The sequence below is a fragment of the Homarus americanus genome, unplaced genomic scaffold, assembly GCF_018991925.1.
Source record: "Homarus americanus isolate GMGI-L3 unplaced genomic scaffold, GMGI_Hamer_2.0 scaffold21314, whole genome shotgun sequence".
In the NCBI taxonomy this organism is placed as follows: domain Eukaryota; kingdom Metazoa; phylum Arthropoda; class Malacostraca; order Decapoda; family Nephropidae; genus Homarus; species Homarus americanus.
In genome coordinates, this window is record NW_024720811.1 from 200,014 (window position 1) to 220,323 (window position 20,310).

Genomic DNA, 20,310 nt, shown 5'->3' on the forward strand with positions numbered 1-20,310 from the left:
CTGCTATGTACAGTACTGTCTGTACAATACAGTACTTTTACATTAACTGAATGTACAGTACAATATATGGAACTGTAATCTCTTTTTATGTCTTAAGGCTGCTTTAACACTGTATTCTTGGCTGCTTATGTCCTGGTACAGAAATGTACAGTACAAGTAATGCACAACACAAATTGTACACAAAAACAACAGCGAATGAGGGAACAACCTTGTACAATTGGCAGCAGAATATGAACTAATTGTGTGAGCCTACGGCCTAAGTTACCTAAGCATCTACCCTATCCACACATGGGGATGCATCAAAGAATGAAGCAATCTCTTGGAACTCTCAGAAAATTTGTTCCCATGCCCAAAACGGAGAGATTTTCTCAAGAAATTTCCAGAAAATGCACATGACTTCATCTTCGGAAACTTGCTCCCATACCCAAAAGGCTCAAAATTTATTCCGACTATTGGAGTGTTCCGGGGACAGGAGAGTCTGGCTAACGGGGAGATTATATTAGAAAGGGAAAATATTCTCTGTATTGCCTTCATTTTGCCTGTATTGTGGTACCCTCTAAATATATTCTACCATTCATTTGTAAAGGTACCATAATTTTTCTTAAAAAGAAATATTAAAAGACTTCAAGCATGACAATATTTTAAAAGGATTGCATTAAAATTTTGTACTTTTCACAAGCTCTGTGAATAATTGTACTCCCTATACTTCTTATGCATATTTGTATACCGGTAACTAAATGGTTCAGCAAATTTTTTTTAAATATTGTATAGCCTAAAATAATACTATCTACCCAATACTCACATGAAGCCATGGAATGTGTGGATCAACAACGTAGTCAAAGAACTGGCACGAAGACCCAGGACAAGAGCTTTTATTAAAATCCTCAAATATGCAGGTATCATTTTCCTGGAAACAAGGCATTAAATAAGTAAGGGATAGGAATGAATGGATACTTAAATTATAAAAATAAAAAATCACTTCTCAAACACATCTTTTGTGCTTCACTAAATCACCTTCATAACTACAGGTTGTACCTCTCTAGTCCGGCAACCTCGGGACCTGACCGGTGCCGGACCATGGAAATTCACCCTTTTCCTGGATAGATAGTGACTTGTGCTTAAGCTTGGAAGCACTAGCAAAACTTTCTCTGCATCATGGTCTCTTTGAAGACATATTGAAGGGTTAAATGTCGTATAGTAGCTTCTCAAATTTCGCGAGTTTTTAATTCTTAACGTATTTTATTGGAACACAAAAAATAAATAAAAAAAAATTTTGACGGCGGAAACTTGAATTTTGACGGGTTTGAACGGCCCGCCAACGTGCAGACGACGTGCATAATCGTGTAAACAGCGTCATTTCTCTTATGTACAAAAGATTCATTATTGTTTAATAGAAATTTATAAACACCTCAGAGGATATAACTCAGTTGAGTGTTCATACCTGGAACTAGCAAATGCCTGCCCCACTAGAGATCACAGCCTGAGGTTGAAAACCACAAGTTCCAAAAATTTTCAGGGCCAACATTTTGAGTGAAAGTTGTAAACTCTTGGAACATTCAAGGCCAACACAGGCTCAGTTACAGATACATTCTGGAGCCAGTACATGTCCAGTACTTGCCAACAGTACATACAGGAGATATAACCCACTGTCCAAGTGGCTAATAGGCCAATCAATGACAAATAGGATAAAGTAAATCTGAAACAGATCTGCCATATGTCACCATCACTGATTAAATTCTTTAGCACTTCAATGCTATCTTAATGAATCCTTTCCAAAACACAAGTAAACCATGTCTATAAATTCAAACTTCTGAAATACTCTTAACACGTCTCCAACACTGTTCTACAATATTACTTTCATATGTCCAACACTTAAAAACTCTACCAACATTTTACTTCTAACATTGGTTTCATACTCATCTATGGATATAGCTTCATAATTTTTCAAACAATTAAAAAACTCTCTACCCCTAGCACTAGAATAGTGATTTTAAAAAAAATCAAGAACTTACCCTAGCCTTTTTTGCAAACCTTTAAGCAAGCTCCCAGTTCAACCATTTTCCTAATTATTTAAATAGCTTTCACTCTATTGTGTTAAGTGAGAAAACCAGCCCAAAAGAGCATTGGAGTCCAGCAATCTCATACTGTACAGTATATCTCCTATCTTTATTCCAAGATTACAGAGACAGCTAAGGGAATTAACCTTACAATCTTGCAACAGCTCTTGAAGTTTATCAGCACTAAAACTCTTTCTACTGTATCAATATATCCTGCAAATGTGAAGTTAATTGGCCTGTCCATTCTCAAATCATTGCTTAGATATGTCTTTATTGTTTTGGAGGTAACACACAATGACTTTTTGAACCACATTGAAAGTTAGTCAGATTTGCAATTTCTGGTTACTGGTTGGATATTTTATTTTACTCAAGCCTTGAAAGTAGGTCATGATGATATATAAACAGCCAAGCATTTCAACAGTGGGTTGATGGTAAAACTAAAGTAGAAAACAGAATGCCAAGTTCATTAAGGTAAGCTCCATGCTTTAGAAAGAATGAGAATGAAAAGAATACTAAGAACCAGGTAGCAATATCATGCCTTTATATCTTGACATTGACACCCATCTTCAGAACACATGATTCGATATTCAGTTTTTCCTGCCGATGCCAGAAGAACCCCGACCACACAGAAAAGCGCCAGGAATATCAACTGCAGCAAATATGGTACAACAGGGAAGATCAGCGTAGACATGATGTCACCCACAGCCCTGAAAATTAATAAAGAAATCTCAGAATTATTTTATTTTAAACTTTGGAAAACTAAAATTCAGAGGATTTCTGGCCTGGACCTTCTACTCCAAAACTTAGAAAATCCTCCAAATTTTGGAAATTTCTTTATGTAAGAATATTAAATACTGCTGACATTTAATTTTCCATTAGCCTATTATTTTCTTATAAGTGTTCAGTATTTCTAACAATTTCAATACAGTACAGGTTGAACCTTACTAGTCTGGCAAGCTTGGGACCAGACTGGTGCAGGACTATGAAGAAAATTACATACTGTATACTGTACTGTATCTACCCAAAATTACGTGCTGAAAAATAACCATAACATAGCTCACAGCTTGGCCTGGGGATGTGACTTTAGTGATGAGTCTTGTGTTGCTATTATAAATTCAAAACTAATATAAAATACAGAAAAACAAGCAAAAAATTAATGTAAGGAATATTATCACAGATGTAATGTAATGACCTACATGGGAAGTTAAAATACTGAAACAAACTCACAACTTCCAGTACATATTTCCCAGCATTCATGAACCATGTTACCTCAGCACTCGCCATAGCAACGCAGCTCAGCTGGGACGTTGACTTTACCTTCCTGGCAATGTCTCCCCCCCCCTCCCCCCACACACACTTTGCTCCCTCCTCCTGCTCAGCCAGCTAACTTGTGTCCAAGTAAATGTTTATTTCCTTTATGTGTTTGACCTTATAATTACTTATTTTACTTTTTTTCACAATATGTAAGTAGAATTGTAAGCAGATGTAACCGAGTATAATTTATATATTTTTTTAGAAAGTTCTGTATATATCTATCCAAAATTATGAGTTGAAAAATAACCAGTGATGTTAACAGCTCCAAATGCAAAAAAAATTACAGTATCTGTAAGTCTTCATTTGTATCAGGGTATTTGTAGATTTAAAGCAGCATATACAGTACAGTAAATGAGGTTCAGTTCTTCATGTAGCAACATAAAGAAAGAATCTAGGGATATAGTAGGCAAGTCTAGGATAAAGGAGACTACTGATAAAGTTAGCCTACTGGGAGCATGTCTCAGGTAGCTATCGTTCAGCAAAAATGACCTACGGATATGCATGAATTTAAATCCCTAAAAATATTATGCATATATAGTTTGATACCCTACTCTTTGCATAAAAATTTGATCACAAAAACTTGAATTGTACTTGAGCGTATACACTAAGAAAAGATAAATACTGTACTGTATTGTATAGAATCACCAACCACTAGAAGTGAGCTGTGGCAGTTGCAAACAATGTTATTCATTATATCACTGGTTACAGTGGCATTGCATGGACAGCTGGCCAAGTGGAAATTTTACAAACTAACACCAAGGCTGCCAGATACAGACTGTGTCAAACCATTGAAGCTGACAAACCATCAGTTCCTGAACTACTCGAGTTCAACTTGTATTGTGTAATTATATACTGCATTAAAAATTATCTTTGTTTGCTCGAAGAAGATATGTTCTCATTATACTGTACAGTACTTATACACACTGTGCACATTATTTCTTTGAATTTATTCCAAAATTGGAAAGGACCAGGTCCAAAATGAATACAATTTTAGAGGTTCCACTGTATTTTCTAAAGTTACTCAGTTCCTGCCCCAATTCTAAAGCATTTATGATTTACTACAAACTCCCTCAGGAGTAAGTGATATGACTTTCCTAAAGAACATTCTTATCAATGCATCACAGATGGAGAAAACTTACTTGCTTGCTTGGCCAATAAGGGCGATGGCTATATTAATTCTCTTGCGCAAGAAGATGAGCACTAATAAACAGACCACAAAGATTGTCACTGTAATGATGAATAGTATCAACCATGTTGTTTCTAGTTCTGTAAATCTGCTTACTTCTGTTGTATACTCAAATTCTGCTCGAGACATTGTAGAGTTGTCAACACTCTTTCGCAGGGTGAGATACTTGTTGAGGGTGTAGTACGCTCCTGTATTAAAAATGCATCAAGAAAATAATTAAAATAATATAAAACTACTGGGTATTAATGACTACAGATAGAACTGTGCTTGAAAGCAATACAACCTTTGTCTATATGCCACAAATAATAATTTTTTTGTGTCTTAAATATTATTTTTTATCAAATTAAATAACAGTAATTTCGATTTAAGAAATAACATTTTATACAAAAAATTATCTGGTTCATTTGAAAGTGGACAAACACATTGTCAGAAAGAAGAAGATAGAAGAGAAAATCAACTGAACTAATAAAATCCCACTTTATATCTGGAGAGATACAAGGATATGACTCAAAACATGATATTTTTCATCATTTTACAAGATGGTTCCTGCATAACCATTACAACTACGTGACCAATAATTTTGGCCACACTGAGGTATATTGAATGAATCATTAGTTCAGACTACAGTACTGTAGTTGCATGGTAGACTCAGTACATTTATCACACCACCCTAAAAAAGCTTAGTGAATCTAACATCACTCTTCAAACCTATACAGCTTAGATAGTGACCCATTTGCTTACTTGTTTATCTACAGTAATTTCACAGAGAAGTGGTTAAATCTTCTTTCCTTCACAGCCATAGTTTAGAGCTACATAAACCAAAGTTGTTCCCCCCCCCCCCAAGAGAAGACAACAGCGACCATAAATAGATGATGAGCTCCTTTTGTCCCACAATTATCAACATTTATATAATCACAATCTTTTATCACCATAAATTTAAGTTTGGTGCCTGATTTCTGCTTGAGTAAATTGTTGTGGCTTGTGACAACTTTCCCTCCCCACGTCCCTTCCTTAGCTAGTAGTGTTTTTTGTCGTCAAGGAGGAAGTATCTGGCAATTCCAAAGATGCATCTCACAGATAGACACAGAAGATTGAAGAATTGGTAGATTATCTGGGTAAATTCAGAAATTATAGCTGGTGTGTGAACTTCAGCAATAGTGGCACTGATGAATTAGTCATCAGCAGAAGAGAAGTGCTTACAGACCTAGAGGAAAGCGAGGTAGAAGTGCTTCTCCATGTGTTGCACAAGTACCGGGTAGAATTGCATTGCCAATACCACCGTGAATGAACTTTTGTTTGTTTTGCCTTTACCATGTTGATGCCCCATAACCATGCACCTGTTTTTTATGATTACTGAAAGAAATACATCAATCTGAGGGCACTTGTGTTTGGGAAGTTCAGGGACAGGGACCAACAGAATTATCATGAATCAAATCCTCAAAAGCCCAGCCCTTTCAAGTCTCAGTCTCCATAATTATCAAATTAAAATAGTAAAAATACAGTACAGTATATGATTATTTTCATCTAGACAGATTGTTTTATTTTTATCATCATAATACTGTAAGTGGTTTGTGCCTTATGCAAAGCGGCAGTCGATGGGACATCGGTTTTTAGGGTACACCTGTATATTATTTCTATTTCTATTTTTTTTTTTGTATTCGTTTTTTTCACCCCCTAAGCCCCAATGTGGGTTGGTGATAAAAACTTAAAAGAATACAACTTCAAACTATTTGTAATACTTACCAAAACCAGAAAGTCCAACAAAGGCAACCAATGAGAACCAAATCATGATGGCCGAGATGAACCGAAGGAGTATGATCCAAAGTAATGACACAAGCATTGCAATACCAAAACCAACCAGCAGAACCCACCAAGTTGTCTTTACGTCTTGAAACACACCTTCAGCCACCTGAATGAAACAAGGCTTAACATTACTTTATAAAATTTATGTTTTATTAAAGCTAACACACACTAGTATACAGTACAGTATATGAAAAAAAAAAAAAAAAAAAAAAAAAAAAAAAAAAAAAAAAAAAAAAAAAAAAAAAATGTTGAACCTCAAGGTGAATCTACTGTAATGTATCAGCAAACTAGTTTTTTTAATGTATTTCCATTATATTACATGATGCAAAAAAAATTCCTTAAAGATAAGACGATCTGCACAAAATCTACTTTATGTTTTAGTCATACAAGATGCTGATGCAAATTTTGTGAAAAGTCAGGATCTATACATCTACAACATTTTCTCTCTCATCATTACTCTCTCCTTCCATGCTATGTAACTCATTTTCCTCCAATTACTTCAATCTTATCTAATTTTCTAATAGTTTTCTTCTTATTTCTTTCCTCTGGATGACCATCTAACCACAGCACTTCTCCCTCCCACTGTTTATCACCACTTTATCATTTTCTTAGCTCATAATCAAGCAGTCTTCTCTCACAGTTTTTCTTGTCAAAACTATTTCTACACCTGACATACAGTTCACAGGTTCAACAAAACAATCATCAGAACAGATGTCTTTCACCATTTCTTCATTAAACTCTCCTCAATCACTATTTACATCATCCAATTTACATTTTGTATGTGTGGTTGTGCCATTACTGTCTGCCATAACAACTTGCTTCCCATTTTCCTAGCTAACCTTTATTCAATCTACATCCACTTCCATGGAATATACTGAAGGCTAGTGAGCTTTAAATCCTCAATGAACTCCAAATATTTCTTGAGAAACCATTTATAAGATTTTTTTCAATCAATGGGAGTTACTAAGATGATATCCTCACTGTCTTTCAAAGCATAAGATTTTTTTTTAATTAAAAAACTTTGGTTTGTATACATCTACATTGTTGATAAGAGAATCTGCCACAAAAAGGAGTGACCTTAATCATGGGGCCTTAAGAATGTACATCAACAATAAGCTTTGAGCGCACCATTTTAAATATCCTTCAACCATGAGTGTCAACAGGATTGAAGCCACAGTACAGTGCATGGGTTAGATGTATAAAAAAAAAAAATCAATTGTAATACTAACACCCCTGAGAGAAAAAAAGGACTCAAGAGCCTTATATAAACCTTAAAATTTGAACTTTAATACAACAGAATCAGGACCCTTATCCTGCTGTATGGAGTTGAAGTAGGATGCCCCATGACATCAGTGCCGGATTAACCATGAGACATTTGAGGCACTGGCCTCAGGCCCCCCGACTCTAAGGGGCCCCCAAATCCAAACATCCTCGAAGTTGAAGCATATAAAACATGAACTTTGTTCAACGATGTCCTAGCAACGTCTCAATTTTCTGGCTCCTATGAACATTGAATGTGTTATTTTGCAGAAGCTTAATAGAGGCCCCAAGTTAATCTGTGCCTCAGGCCCCTATTAAGCTTAATCCGGCCCTGCATAACATTACCTGTTCCAACTACAGTAACACAATCACCTAGCATCTACAAGTGATTATATCACTTGACATTAACCCCCTAACCATCTGACATCTATCAAAATCATATGAGTACCACAATCACTTCACATCTTCTACAAACATATAACATCTTCATAGTATCCTGACATATTCCACAAATGTTTGTAATCAACCGTAACTTCTCGAGATCTTTCAACATTCAGGAGTATCAGTCACTCACAACCTCACTTGCATATAATCCTTCACTTGTTTGTAGTGCATTTTTTATTACAGTAGCAGATCCAAGGAGATATCCTAACTATGTGGCAGGTGACCCTCAACCCCTAACAGTACTGTCCTTTTTTAGTTTTACATTTGAATTTCTGTTTAACATTGCCCATGTTAGTTGAGGAATGTAATCCTTTCTCTTATTAGTTTGTCAATCAGATGCTACCAATTTAACCCCAGTACCCCATAGCTGGTTTCTTGCCCTCGATGAGTGCTCCCTGGCCATCAATCTCTGGGTCTGTCCACGGGTTACCCTTTATATATCCATCAATCTTCTGAATTAAACTCACTAGGTCTTTCATATTATATCTATTTCTTATTATTTCTATAACAGTCATTGTTATCTCTAATTCATACTACATCAACTATTCACTCATTACAACTTTATTGTCCATGACAAAATCCCCAACTATAATATACTTCTAAGTTATTGTAGTCATCGACTTGCCAAAGGAAAATCTGATGCTATTTTAAGCACATAATCTTCATACAACTCCTTGGTTGGTGTCTTACCATCCGTAGATTTTATCACATTCCAACCCCAACTGTCATGTGTTGTAACTGAAATTATGGTGAAATGACACTATGGTCATGGAGTCATTTATCCTTATGTATGTCTCAGGAATACATCCCCAGAATTATGAAATGTATTTCCGAAACACCCTGTATATAAGAGAAATGCCAGTAGTGAATGAGATAGGAAAGATGGTAAGACACCAACCAAGGAGTTGTATGAAGATTGTGTGCTTAAAATGGTCTCAGATTTTCCTTACTTATATCACTATTTCTCTTATCTACAATTCTCTTACCTGTATCACTATTTTTCTTACCTGTATCACTGTCTCTTACCTTTGTATCACTAATTTATGAAAAAAAAAACAAGCAATAAAGTTGAGAAAGAAATAAAGCCCAGCAAGCAATGAGGCCAACATGCAACAAAGAAAACTCCTGAGTGAAACTATTAATGGTTATGTTGCATGTGATGCCAAACAAGGTATTCAATAGTTAACATATATCCCTCATTCATCCACACAGAAACACAATGATAAACATTTCAAAATGGCTTTGCATTCTTTGATAGTTAATATATTTTTTATTTGTATGATATATTCTGTTATCAATGAGTTTTTTGCATATATAAATTTTATAATACCAAAGAGGACACAACTTCAAGGTGTCATTTTGGCCGAATATAATGAAGTACTTTTTCACACACAGTATGTTAGACTTATGGTAAAGTCTTATCAGCTCAAGTTATGGAAATAAGAACAGTGGTGGGATTCAACATAGCCCTGAACAAGATTATCAAGAACAATGGAGAGATTCTACATAGGCCATTAGGTAAAACAAACAGAAACACACACACACACACACACACACACTCTTATCTGGCAACCTTGCGACCTGGGCCATTCCAGATGATAAAAAGTCCCATCACTATATAGGTTGATAATTAATTACGGATACAGCCACAAAAAGTATCGGTACCCCTGGGTCAATCTGGGGTTGGTGGTGGAGTGGATGATTACCTTTGACCATGACTGCACATACACAATATCCACTCCAAGCTCGTTTTTTATACTACAGTATTAATCTATCTAAAGTATTTCATAAATTCTATTTTCAAAATTTGTTACTTTTAGGGTAGAACAGTACTATTTCTAGTCCCTAGGAATGGAGATTTAATCTTTAACATTAAGTGTAAGGGCATTAAAGATATTTTACTTTTTATTAATTTGTACTGTACTGCGGTTCTATTTCATGGATCGGTAGAGAAGAGGAATTTTGTCAGCAGACTTTAACTGACCTTCTGTGGTTTGGAAATTTCGATAGACTAACATTGGTCAGGTTTCAAGGGTGCCAGATTTGAGGGGCTCAACCTGTATATTCATCTAGGATCTATTACCCTTACTCCAATCCTACATAAGTAGGTGAGCTGGGGTTTCAATTTTTCCAAAGAAAGAAAGGCACATAGTGTATGAGAATAATTAATAAAATAAATAAATACTGCAATTAAAAAAATGAGGAAGCAAGCATCAAGTATCTACAAACATTTAAGTCCTTAAGAATAAATATTTAACAATACTGCACATTGACAGGTAAAAGCTATTTCTCTAGACTGTATTAAATTCAAATCATATCAAATAAGCATGAAGAAATTTATGTGTGAACCTCAAGGCATCAGGATATACTGAAAACACAACAGTGTGAAAAAATCTGATGAACATGTTCATGGTCAAGGCTGCAAACATGTGCCATTGACTAAATAATGTTCTAGTCTTTGCAAAAACTGTAACTGCTTTTGCAAATTTTCGCCCCATATAATAAATCATAAAATTGTGGCAGAAAATGTTAAAGCAAAACAAAACTTTAATCATGAAACTCAAACAAGGAACAAACATAAACAAAAGAAATGTGTCACAAACTCCATACACTACGACAATAAATGCTATTGTGGAACTGAACTGATTGCTGTCCAAATGAAAATTACCTTATATACTCTATTGACTTCTTCAGAAATTATTGGTTTCTTCTTAATTAAGAATCATACATGCTGTCCTTTAGCAATACCATACTGATCATTACAAATAATGAAACTATTTGAGCCATATGACATTAAATTGGAAAGTCAAAAATTGAGCATGGATTGAAACATTCATTGTTTACTAATGTACATAGACGTACAGTTTACTTGACTTTTTATATTGCTGCACAATGGGTTTAAGAAGGAGTTGATCCAGCTAGCTCTCAAATTTCAATTATTCAAATACTGTACGTCTAACTTAACCAGCTGACCATGCCACTGAGGTCACAATTAGTGTCATGGACATTCTTGAAATAAAAACTGGTAAACCTTAGAAAATGTGCATATGATTAGACAAATATCAACAAATACTATATATTCAATGCTCCTGTACTTTAGTGATTCCTTTTACAGGTAAGCAAAGCAATTCTTAATTCTTCTATGAAAAACAAAGGGTGTAAGTCCTTTTTTACCAATCACTTCAAACCGTTTCTTTAAATAATGCCATAGAATGAATACTGTTTAGAGAGTCATACATCTGCAGCTGATTTCTACAAAGATTTCTTCATAGTTTTTTATACAGTAGTAGATCTTTTCAGTTCCAATTTAGTATCTAACCTAAAGGGATTACCCTTCACATGAGACACGAACAAAAAAAAAAAATGTATGCTGTTAAACTATTTTACCTCCGTTGCCTTATAGAACTTCCCAATGAATATTGTAGCCTTGTTTAGAATATCTGGCGTCACAGTAACACCGGCATCATTGGTTATATCTTGGTCGTTGAACTTAATGTCTTCATGGATAGTGGGGATACAACGTCCAGCCACTAGAACAAATATAGTTTACTGTACATTCAAATACAGTACTCTATTATCACTAGAAAACAAAAAAATAAATAAATAAAGGATTAATATATACAGTATTGTATATAAGCAATAACTATGTTCCAAATAGTAGCATGATACAGTACTGTAATATGTCCTCACAAGGATAATTAAGACCAATATCAAAGGCTAATATTAAGCACACAACTCTCCCTTTCAGCATGAACTCCTCTCACAAAGATGAAATACAGTGATATCCTCTTTAGCTGGAATAATTAGTGCAGAGCTCTTCGGGGCCGAGAAATTTCCGGGCAGACAACTCTCTCAAACCCGGAAAAATCGCACATCCCTGGAATTTTTCCGGGTACTATAAGTACTGTATTAGGAAAAGTTTCCAAGAATCTAAACTAAGCACCTTGCCTAGACAGATACTAGCCCACATCTCCGGAATGTTTCTGGGTGCTGGGGGTAAGTTTTCTGAGAGTCTTATAGTCTAAAATACGCACCTCATCATCTCATCTCGCATGGAAAAACAATCTCCCATTACATTTCAACGGAGGGCACATGCAAAAATATTTATGGTTAGCAAAAGTGTATAAACTTGTATTTGCAGGATCTGTTCTAATTCTTAGAGAGATGAATTTTATACCATAATGATCCTGAATAAATTCTCTATAAGACTGTTCCAATAAATCCTTAAATAAAATATTTTAACAGAATAATGATGGGGACCCCAATCTTAAAACAAGAAAAAAGATACAAGAGTCAATAAAATCAGTTCTAATTAAGTTAGAAACATTTTTTTTCATCTAAATAATCCTGAATGGTTTCTCTAAAAGTCTGGTTAAATAAATTTATATAATACAGTACAGGAGTGTGAGGCATGAATGAAGCTGCGTGTCACAGCGAAGACAGTGAAATTTTCCATTCAGTATTGGGGAAATTTTTCCCAAATCCACAGAGCTATATACAGTATATTTACGCAAACACCACTATACATGTACAATATATTGTAAATACTGTATACAGTATAGTACGCGGTCAATTGAACCCGTGGAGGTCCGTGTAAAACGAGAAACGCGTAAACGAAATAACAGAACATATGGGATTAATTGAAATAGAGACTGGGCTAGTGAAATCCAAGCTCTGTCCGAGATTGTTAACACAGAGCCACATGCGGCCTTTGCTGCATTCACCCATGGAGTCAAGCATCGTTGGAACTACCTGATGCGTACTATCCCTAATATCGGACCCCTCCTCCACCCTCTGGAAGAAGTTATCAGTGTCAATTTCATTCCTAAATTAGTGAAACACCCTGACTTAACCCCAGCAGAAAGAGCACTTCTTGCACTTCTATCAAGACTGGGAGGGATGGGACTAACAAATCCAGAGGAGATTGCTGCTCACGGCAGCCCTCACGGACCACATAATAGCCCAGAATGCAACGGGGGAAGTGGATACCAGTGAAGTAAATAAGATTCGTAGGTCCATTACGACAGATCGACAGCACTGCCAAAATGATAAGTTGCAGCAACTGTTGCTGCAGGTACCAGAAAATTTGAAAAAAAAAGTAGCTATAGAGCAGGAGGTGGGCGCCTCGAACTGGTTAACTATGTTACCGATAAGGGCAAATGGTTTCAGTCTTAATAAACAAGAATTTACAGATGCCATTGCTCTAAGGTACGGTTGGCCAGTAGAAGGTTTGCCCTCCCAATGCGTGTGTGGCTCTTCCTATGATGGCAATCACGCCATGGTGTGCAAGAAGGGGGGCTTCATATGCATGAGGCATGACGAGGTAAGGGACCTCACAGCAAATATGTTGAAGGAAATCTGCCGGGATGTCATGGTAGAACCGACCCTCCTTCCATTGGATGGTGAGATTTTCCAACACAGTTTATTAACATGAGTTTTAATTATAACATTATGATTTTAACTTTCTGAAAGCTGGACAAGACATGAAAAATACAATGCATTAGGATTTACGAATTATTTATGTTGTAGCAAAGCAAGATGGTAAGGCTTAGGAAGTTTGCTCGATACAGATTACTCTATCACCATTTCCAAATATCACTGGGTTCTACACACCCAGTTTTATTCAAATCCTTTGCACTTGTTAAGAGTTGTCACACACACACATTGTAAAAATTATCAATAACTTGTAATCAACCAGTGTATTCACTCCCCGTCAATCTTACTTTTTGAACTGTCACTACGTTGAAATGCCCTGTAGTTTGAGCTTCTCCCCACCTAGTTATTATATATCATATTTGTATCACTTATGTTACTTGTATATTATTTGTTAATCAAGAAACCCATTCCCCAATTATGTAACTGTATATTTTCAGCCTTCCAGCTGCCATGCTCTTTCAATAAACCGTTTTATTATTATTATTATTATTATTACTGTATTATTATTATTATTATTATTATTATTATTATTATTATTATAATTATTATTGTTATTATTATTATCATCACACACACACATGCCTAACACTCCCTGTTCCTCCCCAGCAATTATTACTGTACCGTATGGTATTTACTTTACTCTGGAGTGAATATAAAAACTAATTTCCTTTAACTATAGTACTAAAAATTAATATCCTCCACCTCTTCAACTGGCACATTAACCATTGCCAATTTAATTTAGTGCCTGCCACCTCTTCAGCTCACACTGTTACCATAACCAATTTAATGAAGTGCCCATCACCAACTCAACTTACACAATTATCATTGTCACTTAAGCTTAAATACAGTGTACTACCCACCACCAGTTTAACTCAAACAATTACCACTCATAAACAAAATTGTACAACTGCCTCTATCTTTATAATTTCATTGATTGTTCATAACATTATGTTAAACAAGAAAAAAGAATGAGAAATGGCCACAAACATCCATAATAATTACCATATATGCTTGTGTACAGTATAAGCCTATCTTATGTATAATCTGACCCCAGACTTTTTGCTAAAATTCATAGCCTGATTTTATCATATACAGTACCTTGTGTATAATTCAACCCTAGACTTGAGAAATACAAGGTATAATCCTCAACATATTTTGTAGCAAGACACCAGATTCTCACCAACGTGTCTTGACCTTGATCACCACCACAACAGCTGACGCTATAAAGTGTTAACAATTCTGAAACTGAATTCCCGCCAGAGTTACCAACTCCTCCTTATAAATTTCATTAGATCCACTGTACACTATAACATCAAAACTTAAAGTGTTGCAAAAACAAAAACATATAAATAGCAATAATGAAAGCATAAAAAATGAAAATTTTTACAAGTTGATGTACAGTAGCTAAGAAACAACTATCTGTGCATAGTTTGTGGGAAACAATACGAGACCATGGATGATAAATTTTGGTATATGAAGGCTGTCACTAGTCACTCCATCCCAGTCTCAGGAACACTGGCCATTTGGTCTTGATGCTCGCCTTAGCAACATACCGGTAGCTATGCTGCCCCTGTCTACCACAAGCAATGGTGCTCTCACACTCTGCTGACCTCCTCCCCCACTCAGTATACTAACTCTAGCATATGAAGACATGTTATTCTCTTTATATTTTTTACCTTATGATAATTATTTCTTTTGCTTTTTATTTCTTTTTGCACTTTCTGTATGTCGAATTGCATGTGCATAAAACTGAGTAAATAAATAATGAGTTGAAAAATAACCATAACATAGCTCACAGGTGGAAAACAGTTGAAAATTTCCCAGTGGTGTTAACAGATGCATAAGGAAAGAAAATTATCTGTAAATATTCATTTGTATCAGGTATTTGTAGATTCAAAGTGGCAAAGCGTACTGAATGAAGTTCTGCTGTTCATGTAGCGACAAATAGAAATAAACTATGGGTATGGTAGGCAAGCCTAGAATAAAGGAGCTTACTGGAAATGTTAACCTACCACAAGCATGTACTGTACCGGGTAGCTATTGTTCACCATAATGCACCCATGAAAATGCACTTATTTTAACCCCTCAAAAATAATACATGTATATAGTCCGACGCCCTACTTTTCGCATAAAAATTTGATCACAAAACTATTAAGTACTCAAGTATACTGTATATGGAAAACCTACAGTGCCCCCAAAATATTCTGTTTGCTGTACTGTAATAGGTTCTCAGTACACCACATAATAGTTATATGGGTAGAATTGAGTTCACTGGTAAAGATGTTGACCCAAGGCTGCACATCTTTATTAACCTTTCACAATCAAAAGAACTAGTCAAACTATTAGCAATGTTGTATTAAGTTACAAAGAACTAGGAAAATATTCCTCATATAGTTCTCCCTGGTGATTTATGGCGAGTTCAATGGATAGGAAGAGGAGATAAGGATGGTGGTACTGTACTAATTCGTGCACTACTGTGACCATTTTATTATTAATTGTGTATTCATTAAACATTTAAATTTCAAACACTTCACTCTGCTGATAACACAAACCATGACTAAGTGGAGCAGGAAGTGACAAGGAACAAGAATAAGGTTAAGTTAGAAGAACAATGTGAGAGAACATGAATACGAGAAAGGTGCGCTAGTTTTAATTTTTGTACACGTGTCCTAATGTTACGGTGGATCACGAAGGCCCTGCGTGAATCATCCTAATGAACAACAAAACTATGAGGGAGAAAGACGAATGAGCAGACAAATGTTGTCAGCAAACTTCAATGAAATTTACCAACACAGCATTGTTCATCACTAGAACCATATAATATTTCTATAGCTTAATCATACTTTACATTTGAATGTGGCCATTTCTCTTGAAAGACGAGTGGGTGCTTACCTTATTTCAAAAACCATATCTGTCAATATGACTAAGTTAAATGCTAACCTAAACATGCCACACCCTTTTGAAATGGATAGCTTTCTCAAGTTGTTTTGGAATTAGTCAGACAACAGTTTAGAGAAAAGGAGGTGAATAATACTTGTAATACTTTAAAGAATAGATGTGTTGGCATATTTACTTACCAGTGGAATCAAATCCCATTCTTCAAACCTTATTTATTATGAGATTATTAAGGAAAACAACTTCTCTGATGGCATAATTTGGTAAAATATCATATTACTATACTAATGTTGAAGGAAAAATTATTTCTCCCTAAGGTGCAAACTCTAAAATCAGCATGAAATTATAAGCATATAAACATACAGTACTGCACTGCATATTCATCAAGGAGAAATGTTTACATTAGTAAAAAGTTATTAAAAAGAGGTTAGTAGGTGCATATTGTAAAAATACTGTAATGTTTCAACTGTATACCTTCTGGAACACAGCAAGTCTCATAACATTTTTCATGGCCTTAAAAAGAACTTCAAGAATCTCAAAGTCATTTGTGTCCAGGCCATATGCAGCTTTAATAGCTTTGATGATACTGTTGGTATGTTGGGCAATGTCGGTTGGGATACATCGATGACCAACTGTAAAAAGTTCTGGATAATTAGAAGTTTGGTCTAATATTCTTTAAGGCACAGTTATTTAACTTTTAAAAATAACTGTAAAAATAAGACATATAGATGGAACAAAACAAGACATACAGATGGAACAAAACAAGACACATAGAAGTAACAAAACAAGACATTTAGATGGAACAAAAATTTTGAATAAACACAAACTCAACAATCATAAGATGTTAATCCTTTAGGCAAGGGGTTCCAAACCTCCCCCCCCCCTCCAAATTGCCCCAACCCATGGATCAAGCATGTGTCAAGGGAAAGCAATGTTTGGATAGGTCAGGGGATTAATGTGGTCATTTTTCTGAAGTCAGATAAGCACTTCCAGTATGTGAGGTCTGGGTAGGTTAGGTCAGTTACCTGAGGTAAGACTCTCCTGACCCCACACCTCGGTGGTTTGACAACAACGGGAAAATTAGATCAGGTCATATAGAGCAGACCATTCACCCAGCTACTTTAGTTCTGTACAAGATGCCATTGTGACAATGACCACTTCTTTTTACATTTAGTTACTTACTCCGTTGGAATACTTTAGGTTATAGGGTAAGAAGAGGTTTTTACTTGATTTAAAGATATAAACATGATTTTGCTGTGGTACCATGATTTTTATCAGGTTTTTTGTGTCACAGTTCTGTGATTATATACTAAGACAGTGCACTAATTTCTTAGTACTGTCATTTTAGATCATTATCTTTTTATTTTACGGTGATTTGATAAACTATGCTGCCAATGTCATGGTACCATGATTATACAGTAGATTGTTATAATTAGCAGCAGAGCTGGACATTGAGTTGATCCTTCCCAAACAGTGTGGTTGACAAAAACATCATTCAAATGCCCAAGATTCAACTTTAGAAGAATATTTTTGTAGATTAGCCAATGTACCATATTTGGACTCCTCATATCTTCATTGCTAAAACTAAGCAAAATTTTGTCCTGTACAGTATTTTATTCACTCACTATAAATGGTAAAGGTTACAAGATGGAGAATTCAAGGACCAGATTAAAAAAAATCTTTAAATTGAAAACTTAGAAAGTGAAACAGCCATCTGGTTTGAAATTAGGTCTCAAATGAAAAACCAAGATGATGGACTTGAGGATTTGCTCAAACACACTGATCTGTTTCCTTCTCAATTCAACAAGCAGTTATTACTACTTGACATTTCCACTGACATGTGCAGTGAAGAGATCATTTAGCACATGGATAAAAATCTGTTCAACATCAACAATATCAGATGATTGTTTGGAAAAGTAATAGATAAATTTGGAGAGGATCTAAAAAATTTGCAGTTACCATATTATTCAACAGGAAGCTCTTGGGAAGTACAAGAGGCATAAAAATTATGTAAAGAATGTGCAATTTTTCCTTAACACCTCCCTATTTCTCTATTGCAATTTTCGTGATTCTTGTTCTATTATTTTGTATGTACAGGTACTCCTCGACTTACGATCTACTCGATTTACGACCGCCACAGTAGTGTTAAATCTTTTTGAAATTACATATTTTTGAGTCCCGACGTTAGTGATCGCATTGTGTACTGATGAAACGTACAGTTGGCTCCACTCCTGCATTCACCATTTAGCATTGCCAATCCTCCCTCTGCCTAAGGTGTGAACCCTGAACTCTGAAGTGTGAATTTGAAGCATTCGCTATTGAGCAGGAAGGGTGTGTATGGGTAGGTGTCTTTCTGTGGGGAAGGGAGATGGGATATTGGGGGTGAGGATAGAACGCATATATCAGTTGGGAGAATTTACTTGTAGGATAATGCTTTGACAATAATGACAGGGTTTTCTTAGCTGAGCGTAATCATTTAGCACTGGCCAGATGAAAATACAAAAGTTGCCATAGGGTGAGATAGGGGATGAATTCATGTTCTAAGTAAGTTGTTCCTTTACAAAAGGGAGTATTTATGAACAAATGGATTATGAATATGTTTGAAACTAAATCTCATAGAAGCAGTGAAGTTTTGTTTAACCCCTTGACCATGAGAGGGAACTTTCCCAGCTGAACAAAATTGTCTGGCAGTAACCTGAATAAAATAGATCAGTAGACATGTTAATTAAGTGATCAATTAGCACTCAAATACATCAGGAAGTGGACACAAAATTATGGTATCCATAAAATTTAGTACCCTATTATGTGCAGGAAAAGATACTAAATAAACCTTACCTAATTATATATTAAACTAAACATTATATTTGGTTTGGTAAATTCTAGAAAATAAGAACTTACTAGCTTTGCTTTCCACGTAGTAATAGGCACACTTCTCCTCCTTTATGAGATCCAAAACACCAAAAGATGTGTCCATAGGATCAATGCCATCTTGACAAATAAGATCCTTTCTCATATTTTCCTCTTCATTTGATAAAGGATCATAAAACCAATTTGTAGTGGGGCATTTTTCCACACACACCTGCATGGTTAAATATACAGTTAACATATTTACAAAATTAATCAGAAATCTAGTGTACAGTATTTCTTATTTTCTATTTAAGGTAGGCATGGAAAATAATACCTGTGGCTGGAAAAGTAATCCTCCTATTACTTTGGTAAACTATCTCCAACTATACTGGTTTTGCATGAAAGATGACAACCTGTATTATATTAAATGATATGAAAGTAAGATTTGTAAATGAGAACATACTGTTTTGCATGAAAATAAAATGTTGCACGCTACAGTATACTGAAAATACTGGAGATTTTTTTTATTGATGTTTATACAAAAGATTCCCATTCCTTAGAAACAATTTGCTTCAGCATACTGTATGTGCACACTATGTATGAAGTGGAATTTTCCCAAGTTGTAGTCCCATGCAAGACCAATGGAAGAACATTTAACACCTATAAGGCCAACTTGGGAAAAATATTCAAATTCAGGAGAAAAATGGTGGAACCTAAACAGTTGTACATTTATTTCACATCACTTAAAGAACAAACTACAGTAAATAACAAAAGTAGTTTGAATATATACAAACTTGCAGGAAAGCTTGAAGATTTGGAATCTCATGATCTGTAACAGTTAATCCTGATTATCTGCACATGTACAGCACATGATATAATAGTTTGTTTGCTTTTCCCATCCATTTCTCTAACTCTATACAGGCTACTCATATTGGCTGTATTTCAACTATTAATTAAACTAATTAAAGCTGGATTCTAAGGTGCTTGGGCATGCCAAGTCTACATTCAATAAAAAATTTCCACAAGTCAGTAGAAACTATAATAATACAGTATAGCTTAACCCCAACA

At 35.3% G+C, this 20,310-nt stretch overlaps 1 protein-coding gene across 6 annotated transcripts in view; it reads right to left on the reverse strand.

Annotated features, from left to right (window-relative positions):
* Nucleotides 1–20,310, reverse strand: part of LOC121861183 (choline transporter-like 2) — a 59,787-nt gene that overhangs the window by 11,943 nt on the left and 27,534 nt on the right. For 5 of the 6 annotated variants that reach the window (XM_042358748.1, XM_042358750.1, XM_042358749.1 and 2 more), the window contains 6 exons: nucleotides 19,294–19,474; nucleotides 16,870–17,027; nucleotides 6,301–6,466; nucleotides 4,511–4,745; nucleotides 2,596–2,764; nucleotides 803–907 (listed from right to left, as the gene is read on the reverse strand). In XM_042358748.1, the coding sequence (XP_042214682.1) occupies nucleotides 803–907; nucleotides 2,596–2,764; nucleotides 4,511–4,745; nucleotides 6,301–6,466; nucleotides 16,870–17,027; nucleotides 19,294–19,474 (1,014 nt within the window). Of the gene's footprint in view, nucleotides 1–802; nucleotides 908–2,595; nucleotides 2,765–4,510; nucleotides 4,746–6,300; nucleotides 6,467–11,451; nucleotides 11,595–16,869; nucleotides 17,028–19,293; nucleotides 19,475–20,310 lie in introns of all 6 variants that reach the window. The other variant, XM_042358746.1, reaches the window with a different exon arrangement.